This window comes from Tamandua tetradactyla, chromosome 4 (assembly GCF_023851605.1).
Source record: "Tamandua tetradactyla isolate mTamTet1 chromosome 4, mTamTet1.pri, whole genome shotgun sequence".
Lineage (NCBI taxonomy): Eukaryota > Metazoa > Chordata > Mammalia > Pilosa > Myrmecophagidae > Tamandua > Tamandua tetradactyla.
The window spans coordinates 190,981,575-191,004,373 of NC_135330.1; the positions used below are offsets into that span (position 1 = coordinate 190,981,575).

The 22,799-nt window shown below is 40.9% G+C and overlaps 1 protein-coding gene across 11 annotated transcripts in view; it reads left to right on the forward strand.

The window, feature by feature from the left end:
* Nucleotides 1-22,799, forward strand: part of ATP8A2 (ATPase phospholipid transporting 8A2) — a 656,957-nt gene that overhangs the window by 503,289 nt on the left and 130,869 nt on the right. For 9 of the 11 annotated variants that reach the window (XM_077158861.1, XM_077158866.1, XM_077158868.1 and 6 more), the window contains 3 exons: nt 2,841-2,902; nt 3,529-3,585; nt 5,012-5,119. In XM_077158861.1, the coding sequence (XP_077014976.1) occupies nt 2,841-2,902; nt 3,529-3,585; nt 5,012-5,119 (227 nt within the window). Of the gene's footprint in view, nt 1-2,840; nt 2,903-3,528; nt 3,586-5,011; nt 5,120-22,799 lie in introns of those variants that run through there. The other 2 variants (XM_077158869.1, XM_077158862.1) reach the window with 1 other exon arrangement.

Below are 22,799 nucleotides of genomic sequence, written 5' to 3' on the forward strand. Positions count from 1 at the left end.
TGCCAGTCTCTTTGCAACCTTCAGCTGAGGGTGGATCCGAGCTTCTGCTTGCAGCAGGCTGACTGATGGGCTAGCTGATGTCGCACCTGCTCAGTGAGACGCCAGCCGTTCTGGTGCCCTAGAATGGCTCAGCACTCTCACCTGTCTAGTGGCCCTTTTCAGCCTTGGTGTGCTAACTCGGTTTTTTTTCTGTTAGTAAGTACCCAGCACTGTGCTATTTCAGATAAGAAAACTAAAATTTGGTCTGATGCTCTCTCCACCTGTACTTTTGATGGATCCTTCTTAGACATTCTTAGGATATTTATCCTTAGGATATTTAGAGCCTTGCCCAGTTTGACCTCTAGTGACCCCACCATTCCAGCACGCACCGACATGTACCTGCCCTGACCTCGTGCCCCCCACTATTTCTCATTTTTTGGCCTGAATCATTCTCATTTCCCCCTCACTTCTTTTCCCCAAACATCTGTCTACACCATTCCATAGAGTCCACGAAGTCATGGTATTACTGTGACTCACACAGACACTTGTTAAATAATGTTTTAAAGGCTGGTTTGGGAAACCCAGTGCCTCACCTCCATTGGGGGATGGGTTTTTTGTTCCCTCCCCTATCAAAAATATATCAGATTTTTACAAGTTTGGCTAAAGTAAAGACAGCTATACTACAGAAAAGATGTTTCCTGAGGGGAGGGGTAGAATCCTAACAATCCAGGCACAGTGGGAAGAAATATTTTATAAAGAACAGGCTTCAGGAATAAACTGGAAAACCTAACTGGGACTTGCTGGCCTTGTATGATCAATAAGCTGGAGCATATTAGTGCGCTTGGCCACAAATGCTTCCTTGGGGCTTCTTTTCTTTGGGATTACCTTATTGGCATGGCCCATGGCTTTGTACCATTCAAACAGTTGAAATATAACCAGTGAGAGAGCACTCTGTTCCTTGGGGGGTTTTCCAACAGGGGGTGCAGAGAGAGGACTTGTTGACTTGCTTGGTGGATGCTGTCTTTTCAGAGGCTCTTGGTGTCTCCCAGAAACTCAAGTTGGTTTGGGAGTTTTGCCTCCAAGGTAATAAATTATTTCCAGATGGGGCTAGTTTTGATCTGGAAGGAGACAGTATTTCTGAAACTGAAAATGACGCTTTTCAGTGTTGACTTAGCCCTCCCAAACAATGAACTGAAATAGCAGATTGATCCAGCCTTAAGTAAAAGTTGGATGTTCAGTTGACCTTCAGCATCCATGCTGTATTTACTGGCAATAACATTTGCTAACGAGACAAGTTAGAAATGAAACCATTGCAGAACTCTCAAAGCAGCAGTTGGAAAGTGTGTTTTAGACTTCCTTGTCTGCTCCTTCTGTTCAGGCCAGATTGCTAGTATAGTGTTAAATAGTGGCTCCGAGGAGGCGTTTTCTTCGTGAGTTAGCTCTCATGCCCTAGGTAGAGATTTCCCCTTTTATTTAACTGCCTTTTAAATTCTGTCCAGCTTTGTGGATTACTGAAAAGTAAACCTCTGCAGCTTTGAATAACTATTTGCTAGTGCAACAATTTGTTGTTGCCTTCTTGAAGCTAATTGAGCCTCTCCCTTACCTCTTTGAACTTTCCTCTTCCTTCCCTTTTGAAGTCCTGCCTAAGCTTCTAACAGCTACTCACCAGCTGTCCCTTCAGCCAGTGGCCGCAGCTCTCCCTGCTCTCCTAGCATAGCCCACACTCCCCGGCAGCCCTCCCTCAGTTTAAGTCTGTCCTTACTGCAGCCCCGTTGGTGCCTGTCTTCACAACTTTGCCCGTCTGGCATCAGGACAAGGGCTTACCCAAGAGTGGGATCCAGGGATCCACTATTTTCATAGACCCCAACCACGAGGTGCCATAATGGTCGCACTGTTTAGGGACATCAGCAGACCTTGACTCTCAAATAAAGAGTGGGCATCCCCAGCGGCAGAGGGGGTGGTCCATGAGCTCAGATATGTGGGTAGTACTGGACTGGAATTTTTAACACACACATTCCTATGTGTCTGGACTGTGGACCCCAGATCTGCATTTGTGTGCAAAAGGGAATAAAAGGAGGCCGCCAGTGCTATTCAGGGAAACTGATCTTAAAATACATAAGCTCTGAGCCCTCGGGGCAAACGCCAGAGTTTTCTCAGCGGGTCTTGCTGACATGAATTAGACAGTTCTCTTAGGGATGTGCCCTACAGGTGCTGCCTACATTGTAATCGTCATCCTGAAAAAGAAGAAAATATATATTGGAAAAGATAGGAGAGCGAAAGCTTCCAAATCCTGGTAGTATTTTCTTAGACCTCCCCCTTGGATTGTTTGCACTTCACCCAAGTTATAGACTCCAAGAGAAGCTTATGTGGCTGTATATGAAAATATGAGTAGTGACTATGCCTTAAAATCCTATAAGAGTTCACTAGGAATTGTTTTTTTATTCATATAACTATTTTTTGTCACAGGGCCATAATTGCAATTTAGCAAAAATTAGAGGTGAATTGTAAGTGAATTCTTGAAGAATGTTCAGTACTGGCACTTAAAAAGAGCGATTCATGTGTTTGTTTTCCTTTCCTTTTTTTTTTTCAACCAAAGAAAGAAAAATATATATGTGTGTGTATGTGTATATATATTCTGGTTTTGTTTGTTTGCTTCATTTCGAGAGAATATAAAATGAAAAAAAAATTTCAAAGAGTCAGAAAGGAAGGGAAGCCTTTTTTAGAATCACAGATAAGGCAATTTTACAATACCGTTAAATTTCGATAGATGTGTCCAAAGTTCCATTTTGGTGTTCTAAATAAATCAGATTGTAGCACTCAGCTCCTTCAGAGTTAATAGTAACCTCTTGTTTTTTTTTCAGATACCGCATTGGCTAATGGTCATGCCTCAGACTATTTATTTGTTGGCAATATCGTTTACACGGTAAGTTTATCTGTTTCCTGAACCATAGTTTACCACACAAGATTTTACCTTGCTAAAACCTCAACATAGTGGTTTTCTAATTATTTATTTCAAATCTTTAAAATAATTCCTTGAAGCGCAGAGTGATTGTGAAATGCTCACCTCAGTTTTTAGCAGAACTTATGCAGAGTCAGGATTTCTGGACAGGTGATAAGCAGATTCACCCCCTTCTTCAGATGACACCTTCACTTCTACCTGTGAAAGAAAACAACCCTGGGCAATGCGATGGTGGCTCAGTGGCAGAATTCTTGTCTGCTATGCCGGAGACCTGGGTTCGATTCCTAGTGCCTGCTTGTGCCAAAACATGAAAGAAAGAAAACAGGAGAGTGGTTACCCCCAATTCTTCCAAGCTCAGAAAAGAGCAAATGGAATTATTTTTTTTGTGAGCCAACAATCTCTAGAAGGAGGGTTTTTCTTGGAAGTATACCTGCGTGAATGTCCCTCAAAATTAACCCCTGGAGAATTAGTTACCAAAATGGCACTCTCAAAGTGTAGCCTCTGAGGGCAGGCATGGGAGTTCTCATGGAAAGTTACAATAATTCAGTGAGGCTAACACGTTTTTTCCAAACTCCTCTTTCTTTTTACAGTATGTTGTTGTTACTGTTTGTCTGAAAGCTGGTTTGGAAACCACAGCTTGGACTAAAGTAAGTTTTCTCTAGAATCGTTTCTCTCTCTCCAACTTAGATGTTTTTATACTATGATTTATTGTTAAGCCATAGGAGAACAATAAACACCATCTCCCTATCTTATTTTAAATTTTACATATTAAAATTGTGGTTTGATTTTTATCATGGCAAATTTGCAATCTAAAGTTTCCTAGTGAGTCATTTGTTTGGCATGTTAATACAGCTCTAAGCTATTAACAGTCATCTCATTTCAAATGTATATGTTGATTGTAAAATAATAAAAGTGTTTATGCACATACATGCATGGGAAATACAGGACAAAGAAAAAAATTTAAATTTCCACAGTTATATCACCAAGGGATAGTCACTGTTGACTGTTATAGCACGTTGCTGTATAACCTTCCATGCTTTGTTGTGTGTGTGTGTGTGGATTTTTTTTAAAGACATGTTACAGAACATATAGTTTTGTGATCCTCTTTCACTTAAAATATATATCAGGAAATTTTCCATGTCTTAAGAGGTACTTGTTCAAAGTCATTATTCATAATTAAAGAGAATTAAATTGTATAGCTGTCCATTATTTACTCAGCCCCCTATTGTATGCATTTGGATCATTTCCAACATTTGGGGATACCCGTGCTTCATGTTTTGTTATGGAGTGTCGTGATGTAGCTGCCATTTAAGGGGCTCCCTTAATGCTGAGAATAGTTGGGTCAGGAGGTAGGGGCGGTGTGTAGAGTGAACAAGTGCCAAAGCAGGGATTAGTTAGGAGACAATGGCAGGTGATCCAGGTGAGAGAGGATGATGGCTTTGCCTGGGGTGCTAGAGAAGGAGGTGGTGAAAAGTGGTCAAATTCTGGATAGAGGTTTTATTTAAAAAAAGGAGACAAACCTGACAGAAGTTGCTGATGGATTGGATTGTGGGATGTGAAGGAAAGGAAGAAGTCGAGATGGTCATATTAAGAGGACAAAGGAGAAATCTGTTAGCAACTCAGTAGGTGCTTAAAGGGGATTTGTTAAGATGCCCTATCCATTGCAGACTTTTTAAAATCCTTGGAAAATTAAAAGAACATTTGAAGCTGTAACATGACAAATAATAAAAACCTCTCATTCATTTTCTTTGTTCAAGCCTGCTCCTACTGTCCTGATGAGACCTTGTTTTACATACCCCAAAGTGTAGCAAACACTTCTGATGAATTGAGAAGTGCCTGCTATTCCTATGGGATGGTTGTAGGGGAACGTGTGTGGTGGCGAAAGCACTTTCATCTTGAGGGTAGTTTTAGGACACTAGTCACTTGAATGCATTGTTAAACATCCAGACATGAGAAAATTAGAGTGAACTCACCCACAACGGATGAGCTGTCAGAATCTTTCCCTAAGGAAGGGTGGATTGGACACTGGGTTCTGTAGCTGGGGGAGTCACAAATGTCTGTTGTCTTCTGCAGTTCAGTCATCTGGCTGTCTGGGGCAGCATGCTAATCTGGCTGGCGTTTTTTGGCATCTACTCGACCATCTGGCCCACTATTCCCATCGCTCCAGATATGAAAGGACAGGTTAGTGCTGCTCGTGGTAGGTGAGCCTGCTTTTTCTGCGTCGTGCAACAATGTTCAATTGCAGGAGATGCAGCTTTTTTAGGGGGTCCTCTCTGTGTACATTTGCCATCAGGAACCCTAATTCAAATGTGCATGCCTTAGGCTGTTTGCCAACTTTCTCTCCCATCAGGAGGTTGACTTCTGAAGTGCAGGACCAAGCATATAATGCATTCACTAACGGGCCAGCTTTTCTGCTATACGGATCACAGAAGCAAGCTGGCCTGTGTGGCTTGAAGGCTTAGCTTAGACAGCGAAATGTACATACTGGGGACTTTTTTCGGAAAAATTTAGTGAGTTGCTCCTATCATCCAAAAGCAAATGATCATATTCAATCATATTTCACTCAGTATGAAAACTTTTTATTTTTCTACCTAAACCATGTTATTTTAACCTGTTGGTTGATTGGTTTCCAGGAGGCAAAAGATGTTGTTTCAAAATGTAACATAGCTGGCTGAGAGAAGTTTAAAAATAATAATAATAAAATGCCAAAGACCAAGGTTTTCACTAGGAGTTGAATAAGATGATTAAGTAATGCTGTTTGCATATAGTTGAGTTTCTGAGTGGCAAATCCACTAAGTTTTAAGAGCTGTTTATCATTTCTGTCCTTTCGCTAAGGAAGAGTTCTTCCTAAGAAAAGGACATCAGGAACGTGTAACTTGAGTGTTAGCATCGACTTCAGTGTTCTTTTACCTGATGTCTGCCTTGCTCTATTTTAACTCAGTAGTTTGTTCCATGCTGTGAAACAGGGTAGGGAAATATTAAACATAAAACCAAATATTTTTCAATACTTTTGAAGAATCATTTGGGTTAAGAGTGCCAGAAAACGAGCCCAAAGTTCCAAAAGGCTTTCTGCTGACATGGAAGGAATTTTATGCCTTCCTGAAGAGAAAATGGGGACAAGTGTAATCAGTAAAAGGAAACTGATTTTGGGGACTATTGAAACAACACTGCATCCATACCACATTCAACCTTTGGTTGAGGTAGGATAATGTTTAGGAGTGGCAAATGGTCTGGAAAAGAATGCTTTTTTTTTTTTTCAAGAATGTTCTAGTGATTTTTATGGACGACTCTTTGTAGTTCACAAAGCAGTAGTTTTTATGTCAATTAAATGTGGTTCTTTGGACCTCTTTAAATTAAACTAGTATCTTGTGGCAAACAGCATTTCTCACTATGGTGCTGGAGATAGACTTGGCACACAAAACGGTTTATTCTGTCTATTCATAGCATCTTAAAAACTGCTGAAAAGATGCATTGTTTCCGCTGGGGTTTCCTAAACTGATCTGATAAATATTTCTTTGTCTTGTTCATTGTATTTGAAGTTTACCTCACTGGGAAGAATACAGGTTTCCCCCCTTTGGGGCAAAGGAAAGGAAGGACTGTAGAATTAAGAAGCTGTTCTCCCTTGTCAAAGAGGCTTTATCTTCCCTAAAGAACCTCATAATGTGGCACCTGAAACCCAACAAAACAGTCAAACCTGGAAGTCCCCCTGGGATGTTTTTCTTGTGTGTTTTTTAAAAAACCATCCTTCTACATAAACATAGATGTATAGGCTTATGCACACACACACAGTAGAGAGAACTCTTCATTGTCTCCATGCATGGGGAATCAACTTTCCAGTCCAAGAGGCTACTCAGAACCTCTGTAATCTGGAACTTTTCTTGTAATCTTCATTGTCTAACTAGGAAAATGTCCTCTTTTCCAATCCTTTTACATTACCTAGTCCCTTTTTGTAAAGGTAGAAGTGTGTTCTCCTTGGTAGCACAGTCTGTGTACCATGCCACAGACTAATCATCTGTTTTTTTTTAATTTCATATTTTAATAACTTTTTTATTAGAGAAGTTGTAGAGTTATAAAGAAATCACTCAGACCACACAAAGTTCCTGGATGCTCCTTGCCAATTACTAATACTTTGCATTAGGGTGGTGCCCTTGTTACAAGTAATGAAAGAGCATTGTCATAATTGTACTATTAACTTTAGTCCATAGTTTACATTAGGGTTCACTGTATGTGCTGCTGTACAGTTCTGTGGTTTTTTTTTTAATTATAGTGACATAGATGCAATCTAAAATTTCCCCTTTTAACCATATTCAAGCATTTGATTCAGTGGTATTAATCACATTTAAGTGCTGTGCAACCATCACTGCCATCCGTTGTCAAAACTCTTCCATCACCCCGAACAGAAATTCCACATCCATTAAGTATTAGCTCCTATTCCCTACACCCCACTCCAGCCCCTGGTAACCTGTATTCTAGTTTCTGACTGTAGAAACGTGCTTATTGTAATTATTCTCCATCTGTGAGACCATCCTATGTTTTTCCTTTTGTGTCTGGCTTCTTTCACTCAACATGATGTCTTCAAGGACCCTTCATATTGTCTCAGGTGTCAAAACTTCATTCCTTTTGCAGCTGAATAATATTCCTCTGTATGAATAGACCACATTTTGTTTATCCATTCATCTGTTGATGGACACTTGGGTTGTTTCCATCTTTTGGCCATTTTGAGTAACGCTGCAGTGAATATCTTGTGTGCAAATATCTGTTAGAGTCCCTGCTTTCAGTTCTTTTGGGTTTATGCCTAAGTGGGATTGCCAGGTCACATGGTAGTTCTATACTTAACTTTTGGAGCAATAGTCATACTGTTTTAAGAGTGGCTGCACTATTTTATATTCCCACCAACAATGAGTGTTCTTATTTCCCAACATCCTCTCCAACACTGGTTGCTTTCTGTTTTTGAATTGTACACACTCTAGTGTGGGTGTGAAATGGTATCTCTTTGTGGTTTTGAGTTATATTTTCCTAATAGCTAATGATTTTGAACATCTTTTCATGTGTTTTTGTCCATTTGTATATCTTCTTTAGAGAAATGTGCGCTCAGGTCTTTTGCCAAGCATTTTTAAATTGTTTGTCTTTTTGTAGTTGAGTTGTAGGATTTCTTGATATATTCTGAATATTAAATTCTTATCAAATAAATGGTTTTCAAATATTTTCTCTCATTCCATAGGTTGTCTTTTTGCTTTCTTGATAAAGTCCTTTGAAGCACAGAAGATTTGAATTTTGATGAAGTCCCTTTATTTTTTCTTTCACTGCTCACATTTTGGTATAAAGTCTAAGAAACCATTATCTAACTTAAGGTCCTAAAGATACTTCCCTTAGTTTTCTTCTAGGTACTTTATAGTTTGGGTTCTTATATTTAGATCTCTGATCAATTTTTAGTTTATTTTGTGTATATTGTAATTAGGGGACCCCCTTCATTCTTTTGCATATGGATATCCAGTTTTCCCAGCATTAATTGTTGAAGAGACTGTTCTTTTCCAATTGAGTGAATGTGGAAGCCTTGTGAAAAATCAATTGGTTGTAAATGTTAGGGTCTATTTCTGAACTTTCCCATTGATTCTGTTGGTCTATATATCTGTCCTTGTGCCAGTATCATGCTGTTTTGATTATGGTAGCTTTGTAGTAAGTTTTAAAATCAGGAAGTATTAGTTTTCCAACGTCATTCTTTTTTCCCACATGGTTTTGGGTATTCCTAGCACTTACCCTCCCGTATATAATTGATCATTGACTTTTCTGTCCATCTTCTCTTTTCTATCTCTCTTCTTTCAAAGAAGGATGTTGGAATTTTGCTTGGAATTGTATTGAATCTGTAAATCACTTTGGGTAGAATTGATATCATAAAAGTACTTCCAATCCATGAATACAGAATATTCTTCCATTTATTTGGGTCTTCTCTGATTTCTCTTAGAAATGTATTTTTACTTTTCCATATTTAAGTCCTTTACGCCCTTGGTTAAATTTATTCCTAGATATTTGATTCTTGCAAATGTATATTTTCCTTTGATTTCATCTTTAGACGGTTCATTACTAGTGTCTGCAAACACTATTGATTTTGGGGTATTGAGCTTATATTCCACCGCTCTGCCGAATTTGTTTATTAGCTCTATTAGCTTTGTTGGGAATTTTCAGAATTTTCTCTATATAGGATCATGTCATCTTCAAATAGGGGAAGTTTTACTTCTTCCTTCCCCATTTGAATGCCTTTTATTTATTTTTCTTGCCTCATTCTTTGGGATAGAACTTCCAGTACTATGTGGAATAACAGTAGGCATCCTTGTCTTTGTTCCAGATCTTGGAGGGAATCCTTTTAGTCTCTCACCCATTGAGTATGTTAGTTGTGGGTTTTTTCACGTGTGCCCTTTATCATGATGGGTAAGTTTCCTTCTATTCCTAATTTTCTAAGTGTTGTTATCAAGAAAGGGTGCTGGATTCTGCCAAATGCTTTTTATGTGTCAATTGAGATGGTCCTATGGTTTTTGCCTTGACTTCTATTTATATAGTGAATTATATTAATTGATTTTCTTATGTTGAACCACCCTTGGGTACCTGAGATAAATCCCACTTGATCATGGAACATAATTCTTTTCATGTGCCGTTGGATTCGGTTTGCTAGTATATTGTTGAGGAATTTTGCAACCATATTTATAAGGGATATTGGTCTGTAATTTTCTTTTCTTGTGGTATCTCTATCTGGCTTTGGTATTAGGATGATGTTGGTTTCATAGAATGAGTTTGGGAGTGTTCCTTCTCTTCAGTTTTTGGAAGAGTTTGAGCAAGATTGATACTAATTCTCCCTGGGAAGTTTTTGAAATCAAAGAAGTCATCTGCATACATGATCTTAAAATCTGCAACACTTGTGAGATTTGAAGGGACATTCTGTTTTTCCATTTTTCTAAGACCCAAGCTAGACCTAAAATTAATTAAAAACTCAGGTTTTATTTCTCATAGTTAATGCCAATGCCTCAGCCTAGGATAATATATGATGTTTTTTTCCGTAGGGTATCTGTGTATTTTTCCATAGGAGACCGTAGGTTTTCTCACCCTAATAAGTTATAAGCTTCTCCGTAATGGGTCCCATAAGCAAATGCTTAAAGGTAAAAAGTTGCCCACCTCCTTTAGATCGCCCCCTGCCCTCATAGTTGCCTGCTTTGAATTAGAGCAATGAAGAAAACTTGATTTGACACTAAAACAGAAACCATGTTTCTTTTTTTTTTTTTATTTCCCAAGTTTTCTACTTTAAGGGTGTCTAAGGGGACACCACCTTGTCTGAGCTTTGTTTAAAAGTCAAGAGAACCTGGGTTCCTGCCCCAACCAGCTATGAAACCTTTGGCAAATCACAACCTGCCTTAAGTTCCTTATCAGTATAATAAGAAGAATATCACCTGCCCTAACTACTTCAGAGGACTATAGTGAAGATAAAATAAGAAAACCTGTAGGAAATTGGAAACATGCGTGCTCTTCTTTTTCCTGGAGTGACAAATTATTTTTGAACCTTTATAAATAGAATTGTTGTTTTGATTTAAAATACCAATTCTTTTAGCCAAAGACTTTTAACATTTTATAGATTCAAGATGTCACGGTCCTCAATAACGTCGATTGACCACCTGCATCAAGATCTTCTGAATTTCTTGTTAAAAATGCTACTCCCCACCCCAAAATACCTGCAGGCACTGCACACTCACATACATACACACACATGCAACTGGATCCGAGTCTCTGGCAGTGGGGCCCCAGCATCTGAAATGATTCTTCCCTTTGAAGTTTGAGAATCACTGCTCAAAATATCTAAACTATGACTCCACCATTATAATGTTTAGGTAGTGCTGGCTGTTATGGGAGGAGATGATATATATAAAATATTAGTGGTTCTATAAGAAAAGCTCAGGGAGTATCAACAATGTAAGTCAGCTAGCTTCCTAAACTGAGAATTATACCAAAAGCCATCACATCGTTCATCATGGAAAAATACCCCTCACCAACTCTGGTGCTTTGTTTCTCAACTTCTTTTCATTGCTAGCCAAACAGGAGAGAAAACACTCACTGTGACGTCTACAAACTGCTAACCTCATCTGTAGTTCCAAGCTTTGGGCTCTAACCAGTTTTTGGCATAGGACATGCTTTTTTTCCCCATACTAAATACAGGAATAAGTTGACTTTAGAGTTTTATATACACACTGTATACACAATGCAAATCCCAATGGACAAAAAATAAAATGTCATTTTGCCATTGTTGAATTAAAACGGTTCATTACTTACCTTGCCCTGGACTTGGCAGCCTCACAAGGTGCAGGCCCAGGCATTGCCCACAGGAAGTGTGAAAAGGACGATTCCTGTTTCCAAGGTGCACAGGCACTAGATGGTAAGCAGGGAGGGAGACGTGGTGGGCAAGTCAACAACCTTCCTTTAGCTCTGTTTCCTGAATGTCTCTGCTAGGCAGGGTCTTGTGGTGGGAACCCACTTGTGGGTCAGTCCAGTAAAGGACTTATCCTCAAGTTACTTTTTATGCCGTGGAGGGCATTGTTGGTTGTCCCCAGCATCCATTCCTCCTTTACCCCTCCGGGAGGGTACCCTAGCTTATATTCAAGTATCATGGGGGTGCAAGAGTTCCTGTGCCTTAGGGGAGTTGTTTCTGCCCTAACTCCAGGGGAGAGTCTAATCCTGCCACCCTGCCATAGTGAATGTTCCAGAAACCCTGAAGGAGACCTGAGAAGGCATTCTCTGGGGGTTTCTGGGATGGAAGTGCATTGGCTCCCAAAAGAAATCCATCCAGGAAACAGCCTTCTCTTCTGAACGATGTGGTTGTCACTGTGAAGCCACAAGCAGAAAAACCACCTTCAGAATCCCACTGCTGCTGTGAAAGATAAAGTAGAAAGACCAATTTTTTTTTTAATCCAAGTCTTTTGTGCAATTTTTGAGACACCAGATGAAGCCATCTCTGAAGCCCACCCTACTTGCAGCTCTTTGGGGGTGTCTCCTGCAGGTGCTGCGTGTGCTGGTGTGCACTGGGTGTTCAGGAAACATTGCTTCATCCCCATGTGAATGGTGGAATGGTTGCTGGTTAGAAAGAGAAACATGTAAAGGAATGTCAGCCCACTCCAGTAGAGGTGTCAGGGTCACCAGCTGAAGCACTCACGCAGGCTCTGATGGAAAGATGTTTTACCCACAAAAAGAAGAGAAAGAGCAAGTCAACTTCACTGATGAACATCAGTTCCCCATAACTAGCAGGTCTCAATCTGTAGCCGCGTCAAGAAGGTGTTCGCTGCCCAGCAGCTGTCTCTTGTGTTCCTGTGCCACTGTGATGGGGGAGCCCCTCTTGCTCCCTGCCAGGGAGAGGTATACCACCCGGGCACAGCCAGATGTCTTAAAACAAGCACTCCAGAGTCAGGGTGCCTCCAGTGGATGTTTACATATGCTTGGAGCACTAGGGGAAAGAAGGGACTGGCAGCCCCTTATCTACTAGGGATAGTCACACCTGGTCCTGATTACAGGATGGATTTGCAGGTTCCAGAGAAAGGCAATAGTCTGTACTAGGACTGGTCCCTACCACAACACTCAACCATTTTAAAAGACAGGCATAAGACTCTAACACTTGCATATGGAACTATACTTGAAGTTGGGTACTTATAGAACACTTTAAGAAATTGATAAAATATTACTATAGGATTACAACAGTTAGTGTTTGGTGGTAATTTGCCAGAAACATTTACCATGAATACTTAAAACTTACTGGATTATTTTTAATATGGCAATGTTGAATAGAATAGGATGTGAATAGTGATAAGAAATTGCCTCATTTTTCTCCAAAAAAAATGTAAGCCATAAATACTCTGGGTTAAGAAGTAATGCTTTTCTCAATAGTGTGGATGCTATAATCCCTTTATTATTCAGTTCAAAATACACTTCCACTATGAAAACTTGCTTGGTCAACTTCAGCCACCCTTCCTTTCTCCTAAAAGCTCCTGTATGTACCATGCAGACCTGAAGCTGCCTACTTTGCAGTATATACACAGAAAAAGCAGAGAAGGGGTAAATGTCTTGTCTCCTCTATGATATCATGAAATGCTAAAAAAAAAAAAAAAAGAAAGAAAGAAAGAAAGAAATGAAAAGCTCTCTTTTTACTAATTAGTGAGTTTTTTCATGAGTACTCAAAAACATTTGATAGCTTTGGAGTCCCTATTGTTTTCAGACCCTAAAATAGGTAGGTAGGAGTGCTAGACCAGCTGAGCATGAGGGAAGGATTGGTAGACGATTGATTCACAGGTGTTCACGTAGCCATCCCAAGAACTTTAAAGATCTTAGAAGCCGGTGGTCCTGGACTTACTTTGTGCAAGTCTCAAGTCTCATGAGCCAACTTCCAGTTTACAGGAATTCCTGCGGGTAGAGGAGCACACTAAATGACATCATGAAGAAGCAAAAGCACACACACAAAGAGAGAATCGTTCCTGTAGAAGGCTGAGTTATGTCGTCATCAAATTGATGGCTTGAAAAGAAAAGAAGCCTGGAGAAAATGCAGGGTGTGGATTCTGATTCAAACAAATGGGAAAAAGACCTTTTGACATAAGCAGGGTCACTTGAGTAAGGTCTGAGCCTTAGATGACATCAAGGAGTCATTATTAATTTGGGTGCATTTAATAATAGCATGGTGATTAAGTCAGAGAATGTCTGTATTTTTAGAGATGTATAATTGAAATATGAGGCCTGGAATGATGTGAGGTACTTAAAGAATTTCAGGGAGAGAGTGGGAGGGAGGAGAGGGAACAGATGAAGTGGGCTCTTCAAGCCCAGTATACCCCGGAGACCAAAGAACGGGCCACGCTGAAGATTAGCTGTGAGTTTGTTAATTAAGGACTTACAGACAGGAGGAAGATACTTCCCAATGGCAGCCAGTTGGGAAAAGAAAGCCAGCACTCCACCTCATCCCAGGGTGGGGGTAGGGGAGCTGCAGTTTATAAGGTTCAGAATCCCCAGAGACTTGATTAGGGGAGGGGAGTTTACATTTTTGACCTTTAACCTCTGTCCAGGTCCTGTAGGAGGCTGTGTGACTTGCTATCAAAATGGGGAAGAGGGCAGGGCCAGGGCCCTGGGTCCTTACAGTCCACCCCCACACAGCAAATTACTTTGACCATAGGTCAGGCACTGCATTTATTAACAGTATAAGAGAAAAAAAAGCATCAGGAGTTCCCCACACAGAAAACAATTACACAAAGTGATGCCCTTATGGATAATTGGTAAAGCCTGTGATTTCAGTCTTACACGATAAGGTTCTCTTCCAGACTTTTCCAATGTGCTGAATTTTGCCAGGCCAGCAAGGTATTCTGCACAGTCCAGCTCACAGGGGTCACAGTCCAAGGCAGGCCAGTGGCACCCAATGGTGGCAGTTCAGTGCACACTCAGCATGGAGATCTAGTGTGCACAGAGGTTACCACAGGAGCCTTTTGCAGGAAGCTATTTACTACGACACTAAGGGCAAAAAGAATACAAGCTAAATTTCCAGTAGTAGACAAATACCACAGTTTTCACCCTGCAATTGCAGGGAGCTTTCTGGAGTCAAATCCACAGTCATACATACTGTGACTTGGGGTAGGGGGGGTCCTGGGTTGATTACATATAGAACTTTTGGCCTTTTTTGTATAAATATGGTCCAATACTTGAAGTTTGGGTGACCCCAATACCTCAGGGACCTAGGATTCCCAACCAGCACAGCTGTGTTGGCCAGGACTATGACCAATCAACCTTATTTTCCCCAGCTTCTAATGCTAGTAACACAGACAAGAGAAAGAAAGTTCTTTTCATTACCTCGTTGTGGTTGTAGTGTTGCTGATCCTTTTACCTGAATTTGCAGCACCTGCCTGTGGCCTGCTGTTACCATTTCAGCAGGGGTAGGAGCAGCTGCTCGGAGCCATGAATTGAGGCTGGTGAGGACCAGAAACAACTGGTGTGTCCACTGCTACAGAGATTGATTATTATCTTTCAACTGCTCTTTTAAAGGCCATTCATCCTTTCAATTAACCCTGCTACTTTAGGATTGTAAGGCAAATGAAATGTCCATAAGATGTCGTACACAGTAGCTGTTAATTGTCCAGTAAAGGGCTTCCCACCTCTTCACTGTTCACATGTGTGGGGACCCTGAAGAAATGCACTGAACTTTTCTAAGCTATGTATTGTAGCTCTTTGATTAGCTGTCTCTACTGGGGAGGCCAGCAACAGTCCAATAGCTGTATCTATGGCTGTAAAGGCATATTTTGCACCTTCAGATAAGGGGAGGGGCCCGATATAATTTACCTGCTAACTGGTGACCAGAACCTGCTCATGGCATTATGGCTGAGGTGATGAGGAAACATCCTTGAGTGTCGCAGCAAATAGAAGGGGCTGGTGTCCACAACTTCTTTCAGTTGTTGTCTGGTGATGAGCAGCTGGAATTGCTGTGCCAATCTCCACAGAGTCTGGTACCTGTGGTGTCCTGTTTTTCTATGTATCCACTCAATAGTCTTGTGCAATGTTGGCTTTAGACTATGAATTTTTGCTAAAACATCTGCTTCAGTGTTGCCTGGTAAAGAATCAGTGTTATAGTCAGAGACATAAAACACAGCTACTTTTGCTTGTGACAAGTGGTCCAAACATCTTCCCACATTTCTTTTCCCCATAAGGAGCAGCAAACAACAGTCCATTGCTTTTGCTTCCATGGCCGTCCACATTGAGGACCCATTATACTTCCCAATTGTCAGTACAAATATTTAATACATCTCCTGGTTTGTGAAAAATGACCATCCATATAACCCTTAATCCAGCCCATTGGTTGCTTTACATAGTCCCAGTTTCCCACCATATATTGTCTGTACTCGGTTTCACACTACTGCCATCCATATAGCAGGCTGTGCATGTGCTGATCCATCAGTATACCAGGCAGACTTAGGTATACTGACTGCCGCATCCATCAGCAATGGGCACAGAGACAGCCACCTCAGGAGGATCAGCAGAGAGGGAAAAGCGTCGTTCTTCCACGTAGGAATCTGGTCTCAGGATATCATACATTTCTGCACTTAAGAGGCTATTGTTGAAAGTGCTGTAGCAGATAAGCTTTCCATTTCATTAATGTGCTCAATTGTTCACTGCCAGAGTGAGACTTAGTGGCAGTGTCCCAGATCCACCCTTGTATGGGAATGTCTGTTCTTAAATTCACAAGGCATTTCTGAGTTAGTCTTTCAACTTGCAGTAAGGCATTATAAGCAGCACACAGTTGTTTTCTCAAGGGACTGTACTGCAGTTCAGCCCTTTCAACTCACTTTGCTTATTGCCTTTGCCACAAGCCACACACAAAGCCATTATTGGTACTGGCCATATCTAATTCACAAAGCATATCTGTCTCCAACCCCCATAAAGTCTGAGCCAGTGTGATAGCCAATCTGGCCTTTTCAAAAGCAGCCTGCTGGGGGGTATCCTATTCCCAAAGAAAGCTTTTCCTAATCAAAACATACACAGGTTTTAACATTTGTTAAATGAGGAATGAAAGATTTCCAATACCCCAACAATCCCAAGAAAGCCATAGTTGTTTTGGCATATGCAGCGTAGGAAACATTGTACCTCATCAATTACTACAAAAATAATAAATTTTGCCTTTCTCAACCATGCAGTACTCAAGAATTTGACAGGGCAGCTAAGGCATTGCAGTTTACTGTGATCAGTTGCCCCTCTCTGACTGTTAAGATAAAATAGCAATGAGCGTGAGGTTTCTTTTAGTTCTGGAAAAGAGGTACTGGTTAACATGTCAATATCAGATAAAGAATCTACAGGATCCCAAGCCTTTGGATCCCAGTCAGGAGAAGTCAGTATATGCCCTCTTACTCTAACATACCAGCAGGCTAATATTTCTAAACTCTTATCTACAAGGCATGACCTCTCATTTGATACATTCTCCATGTTTGTTGATTTCTCTTTCTGAGACAGTCTGCTGCAGCTGGCTATACCACACACAAAAGTAGCCAACCAATTGCAGCAGAGTCAAGCAAGTGGGTGACCCCTTCCACCACCAGGGAAGTAGACCACCCTGGGAATATCCCTGTGGGCTTGAAAATTTCTCTGTTCTCCTCTGGACTGTCTGCTATAGCTGGCCATACTGCATACCACAACGGCCAATTGACTGCAAGGCAGTCAAGCAAATGGGCAACCTCTCCCCACATGAAGGAAGCAGGCCACCCCAGGATTAGCCCTGCTGAGCCTCCCTTCCTTAGACTCATACTCCTTACAATTGGTGGCAGTTTGGTCTCCTGGCTGGCTCGCCAAATGTTCCAGCACAGTACAACCCCAAGAGCAAAGAACATGCCAGGTAGAATATTAGCCATGGGTTTTAATTAGTGACTTACACACAGGAGGCAGATACTTCCTAATGGTGGCTGGTTGGGAAATGTAAGTCAGCGTTCTGCCCCAAGACTAAGAAAGCGAGGGAGGACTTCCGGTGCATGATGGGGATAGGGGATGGCAGCATATAAGGTTCAGAGCCCTACGAGACTTGGTCAAGGGAGGGAAATTTTATATTCTTTGACCTTTAATGTCTGTCCCCGTCATGTATGTTGCTGTGAGACTTGCTCTCAAAATCGAGGAGATGGCAGGGCCCTGGGTCCTTACACAAGTATGGCAAAAGTTGATAATCATCAAAACTAGGTGATGCAGTTCTTCAAAAATTTGAACTGAGAATTATCATGTGACCCAGCAGTCCTACTCCTAGTGTATACCAGAAAGAATTGCAAGAAGGAACTCAAACAGATCTTGTATACCAATGTTCATAGCAGCATTATTCACTAATATTATTCAAAATAGCCAAAAGGTGGAAGCGACTCAAGGTCTATCAACAGATGAATGGATAAACAAAATGTGGTCTATCCATACAATGGAATATTGTACAGCTGTAAAAGGAATGAAGTTCTGATACATGCTACAACATAGATGAACCTTGAAGATGTCATGTTCAATGACATAAGCCAAATACATAAGGACACATATTATATGGTTCCACTTATATGAGTATGTAGAATAAGTGAATCCATAGAGACAGAAAGTAAATCTGAGGTTTCAAGGGGTTGGTGGGAGGTGGGGAGTGGGAAATTATTCCTTAATGGGTACAGAGTTTTCTGTTTGAGGTGCTGAGATAGTTTTGGTTGTGATGGCAGCAACATATTGTGAATGTACTTAATGCCACTTACTTTCATACTTGAAAGTACTTAAAATGGCAATTATAATTATATATATATATATATATATATATATAACCACAACAGAAATAATAAATGTATATAAAAAACAACTAGAAGATGGATGTATGGAGTTCATTATATAATGGTTTTTATTTATGTGTACATTTTTAAATGTTTCATAATGTACAGTTTTTAAAACCAGGAGTGGTTAAAATGTTCTTGATCAATATTAATTACTGCTTATATCAGTACATCAGAAGTCTGAAAGTCTGGCCTTGGGTTCTGTTTGCTTCTTATTTGATTCAGCTCATGGCATTCAGAACCTTGAGGTCTGGTTAGGGTGAGATATGGTACCTCATTGGGTGGAAGTGACTTCATGGCACTTAGTACGTTTTGGTACGGTTTGCTTGAGTATGGAACCTGACCCAGTTAATGATGTATTAAATTCCAGGTTATGTTTTGACTTCTAAATTTCTTGTATATTTGATGTGATAGTAAGGCTTACATACAAGAAGAAGCAGGCTGTTTCTGGAAGACATTAATATCTGAATAAGTAGCAATATGAGCAAAATTAAGAGGGCTGGCACTTCCCAGTACCTCTTTTTGTGTCAATCTTGTCACCGCATCCAGTCCCCACCCCCAGGAGCGTGGGGACAGCTCCCCTCACCAGCCCTGGCTGAGGCTGTGGCACAATAAATGATGCCAGTTAAAACTCTCCCCCAAAAGTCCTTCACTTCTAACAAAAAGAAAACCCGGGAACCTTCATTCACTTGCCTGATAACTAAGGGGGTTCCTAAAAGTCTTGTAAACATTTGGTCTTAAAAGCAGAAAACTGAGGCATCAGACCGCAGTTTTCTGGCAGAAAGTGGCTTTCGTAGATGTTCTATGTAATGCCAGGTCACTTTAATTTTTCTTGTCCTGGTTAATAACCAAGGGAGAATTTTTAAACACTTGGAAGGTCCGTAAAGTTGTTCAGATTCTATCTGCAGCGAGTGGGAACAGCACACATCTGATCCTGGTTGCTTCATGCTCAACATGCAGGGCCAGCGCATGTCTGTACTGAAGCCACCTGCACAGCCCTATTTCCTGTTCACAGTGACGAGTGGGGTTTGCACTGAGTCAGCCTGATGCCTGAGATAGTTTCACAGATAAGTCTGCTTTTCCTAATATTTGGCTCTCACTGTGTTGTTTCTGAGCCTCAGTTTCATCAGATGTATGAAGTAGAGAATATCCATCTTTTGACTTATTATGTACATTAAGAAAAGTTAGGCATGCCCATAGGTGATGTTTATTGAGCAGTTATTAGACTTCAGACAAAATAGATATCACGTATAAATATATTATACATGTGCAATTACGTACAAAGTGAGTTAAGCATTATATCATCTGATCATCTACACCATATAAGGAAACTGAGGCTTAGAAAGGTTTGGCCAGTGAGTGCACAGCTAGGATTTCCCCTCACACCTTCGAGGGGAATCCCATACTTCTTTTCCTTATGGAAAGTACCTAGGAGGAGGCTTGGTATAAACCAGGTAGGTGATAAATATCAGTCAGTCCCCCCCCCCCCCCCCAATTTTGCTTGTATTGCATCTTATCTGAAGTGACATCCTTCAATATAACAGAAATTTTAAAATATAAATGTAAAGGCAGGAGGCTTTGCTTTGGAGCAGCAGTAGTGAGAAAACTTCTGTCCATAAATCCCAGTTTTCTCTATAGTAAAGTAGGTGCTCAAACGGAAGTTTTGTTTTTAAATAAGTATGGTATTGATTTTTAGTCCTTACCCTTGCTTTTCCACCATCCCCCTACAACACCTCTCTCCATTTTGGCAGTTTATTTTATTTTAGCCTCTACTTTCAGGAATGCCTCGTGTTAATTAGAGGACTGGAAGCTTTGATTGTGAGTCATTTTTCTCTTCCGATGAAAGGTTTTGTTGTAGTGTTGGCATTTGTCATTCATTCTGATGTTAATTTTTAAAACATCTGTCAGCAAATGAAAGCACGCATTACGTGCTGATTTGTTTGTTTGTAGTATTTAGGCATGGCGGTCACAGAGTGTTTTTGATATCGCTCGGAGCTTTTCCTCTCTTATTATGCTAAATGACAATGTGTGTGGGGAAGCTCGGGTGCACGCCCTGCCAAGGGCTGGCTTCCCTGGCATCTGCAGAGGGACAGTGCCCGGTCTGTGGGTGGTCACGGCCTCCTCCCACCCCAGGGATGCTGTGGCCTTCCAGATGGTTCTATTTCAAAAGTGTGAGATGCCTGAGAAAAGCCTCCAGATAAAGGATTGGCACAAGCAAGGCTGATGGGGTAAGTTAGACTAGAGATGGGGAAAACAGAAGCATAACGTGATGTTAGACACATGCCAGGGTATTTTTCTGTTTTGTATAAATGAGGATGCAAAGCTGTAGCTGAGAGTGTCCAAACTGTCCAAACGAGTGAGAGGACTTAAAATTGGGTGAGATTTGAGTTCCTGATATTGCCATCGGCACTGTAAAATATTGAAACATCCGTTGGGGAGAACATATGCTTTTTGTACCTGGGACTCACCAGCTGTTCGCAAGTGTTTGACATTCCTCTGGCTAAAGACAGGAAAAGAGAAATCCCAGGTGCCTGTGTGTACCCCCATGTGCGCTTGATTCATGTATTTTGCTTTTTTTTTTTATTATGGTAACGCATACATGCCATGAATTTTACCATTTTAACTGATTTTAAGTGCACAATCCTGTGGCATTAATTACTTCCACAGTATCACACTAGCATCAACATCACCCATTACCAAAACTTTTTTTCCACCCTAAACAGACTGCACCCATTTTTAACTCCCCATTCTTCCCTGCCACCCTCCCATCCCCTGGATGCCTCTAATATGCTCTCCATCTAGGAATTTACTTATTCTAGATGTTTCCTATAAGTGGGATCATACAAATAGAGGTCCTTTTGTATCTAGCTTATTTCATGCAGCATAACGCTTTCACAGTTCATCTGTGTTGCAGCTTGAATCAGATCTTCAGTCCTTTTGAGGGCTGAATGGTATTCTATTGCGTGGATATACTACATTTTGCTTATCCGGTCCACAGTATTATTTTGTAAAAAGAAGGTTGCAGCCTGATTTTGATAAAGGATACAGTTTGTAAAAAGGGCATATTTAAATGTGCAGTACTCCCCAAGGTAGTATCTGAAGGCAGGCCCTACCCGTTTAGCTCAGCACCAGCAAAGATGTCCCTAGAGGGCAGGGTGTGATGACCTCTGTCATTTTTTTCCTGTTCTCCATCTATTTCTCCTTCTTCTAGTCACAGCTGCTAAATACCACTCCCTCATACACACACACACACGCACACACACTTTCCAAACACACACCCAGGCAATCTGATTCCAGTCTAGACACACAACCCAGGGCAATCTCATTAATGGTGATGGTTAATTCAGGAATGGCCAGACTGACCCAAACCAGGCCAATCAGAAAGGGTTAAAGGACATGTCATGACAACTCATGAGGGAGAAAAGCTCTCTGGCTGCTGGATTTGTTAGTTGAAGACGATGTCAGCTAGGGCTTAGGTGGGCCACCAAAGTGAGAAGGTCTGGCTGCGATGAATTGAGCACAGAGGAAGCTGAACTGAGAGGTGGCAGCATGGGGACAGTTGCTGGATCCAGCTCTTCTTGAAGCTAAGGCCATCTCTGAACTTGGTGACATGCATAGACCACCGTATACCCTTTCTCCTCCCACTTTTTTCTTTGGCCAAAGACATTTCAAGTTGGATTTATCTTCCTTCTGAAGAGAGCCTTATTGAATAGAGAAATTAAGCATTCAAGTTGCAGACCCAAAAGGTAAAATTGCCTAGGTCAAGTTAAGATAGAGGGAGTTCTATTCCCATCGGGAAAATTCCTCATCTTTGTTAAGTAGTAGAAAAAGTAGCCAGTTAACTTTTCCTACTGTGCCTATCCAGTTGCAGTACAAAGGGACTTTGGGAGAAAAATGTCAAGAATTTGGAATATGTTACCTACTTTTTATAGCCTTCAGCATATCCCCACACACTTCCCCTTTCCCCAGAAAAGAAGACAAGCTTGGATAGAAGCAAATTGTCTGAAATGGAGATGGAAGGAAGTAGGACCTTTTCTAAGAGAGGTGTCCTTCTCTTGGCAGCCAGCAATTCATATATATAACCTAGTATTTCGCTGGAACTTTGGCTACCTTTGTGACACCTAAGACTCAGAGCTGGAGTTCTGTAGCTCAAAAAGCCAGCGTTTTTATGTACAACTGTTTAAGAAACCAAAAAAAATAGATCAGACTTTAGTTAGAGATAAAAATGAAGTCAGTCTGGTCAAGACTAAGATAAATCAGAATGCTTGATAAAGAATGATATTGTCTGTATGTTAGAACTTCCCCTATTGTGTGAGATGAAAGGAGGAGAGGTTTATTTTGTCTAAAATCTCAATTTTCTGTAGCACTTAATCTAGCTCAACCTGTCTGGATGGCTCATTTAAACAACCTAAACACATGGAGCCCAGAATGGGAATGAGGGCTTGTATTTCTGTATCGCTTAATGTAATGCCTAGATGCATCCCAGAGTATGTTGGGCAAATAATTAAAAAGTCTTGGTAAAATCCCTTAAGAGACTG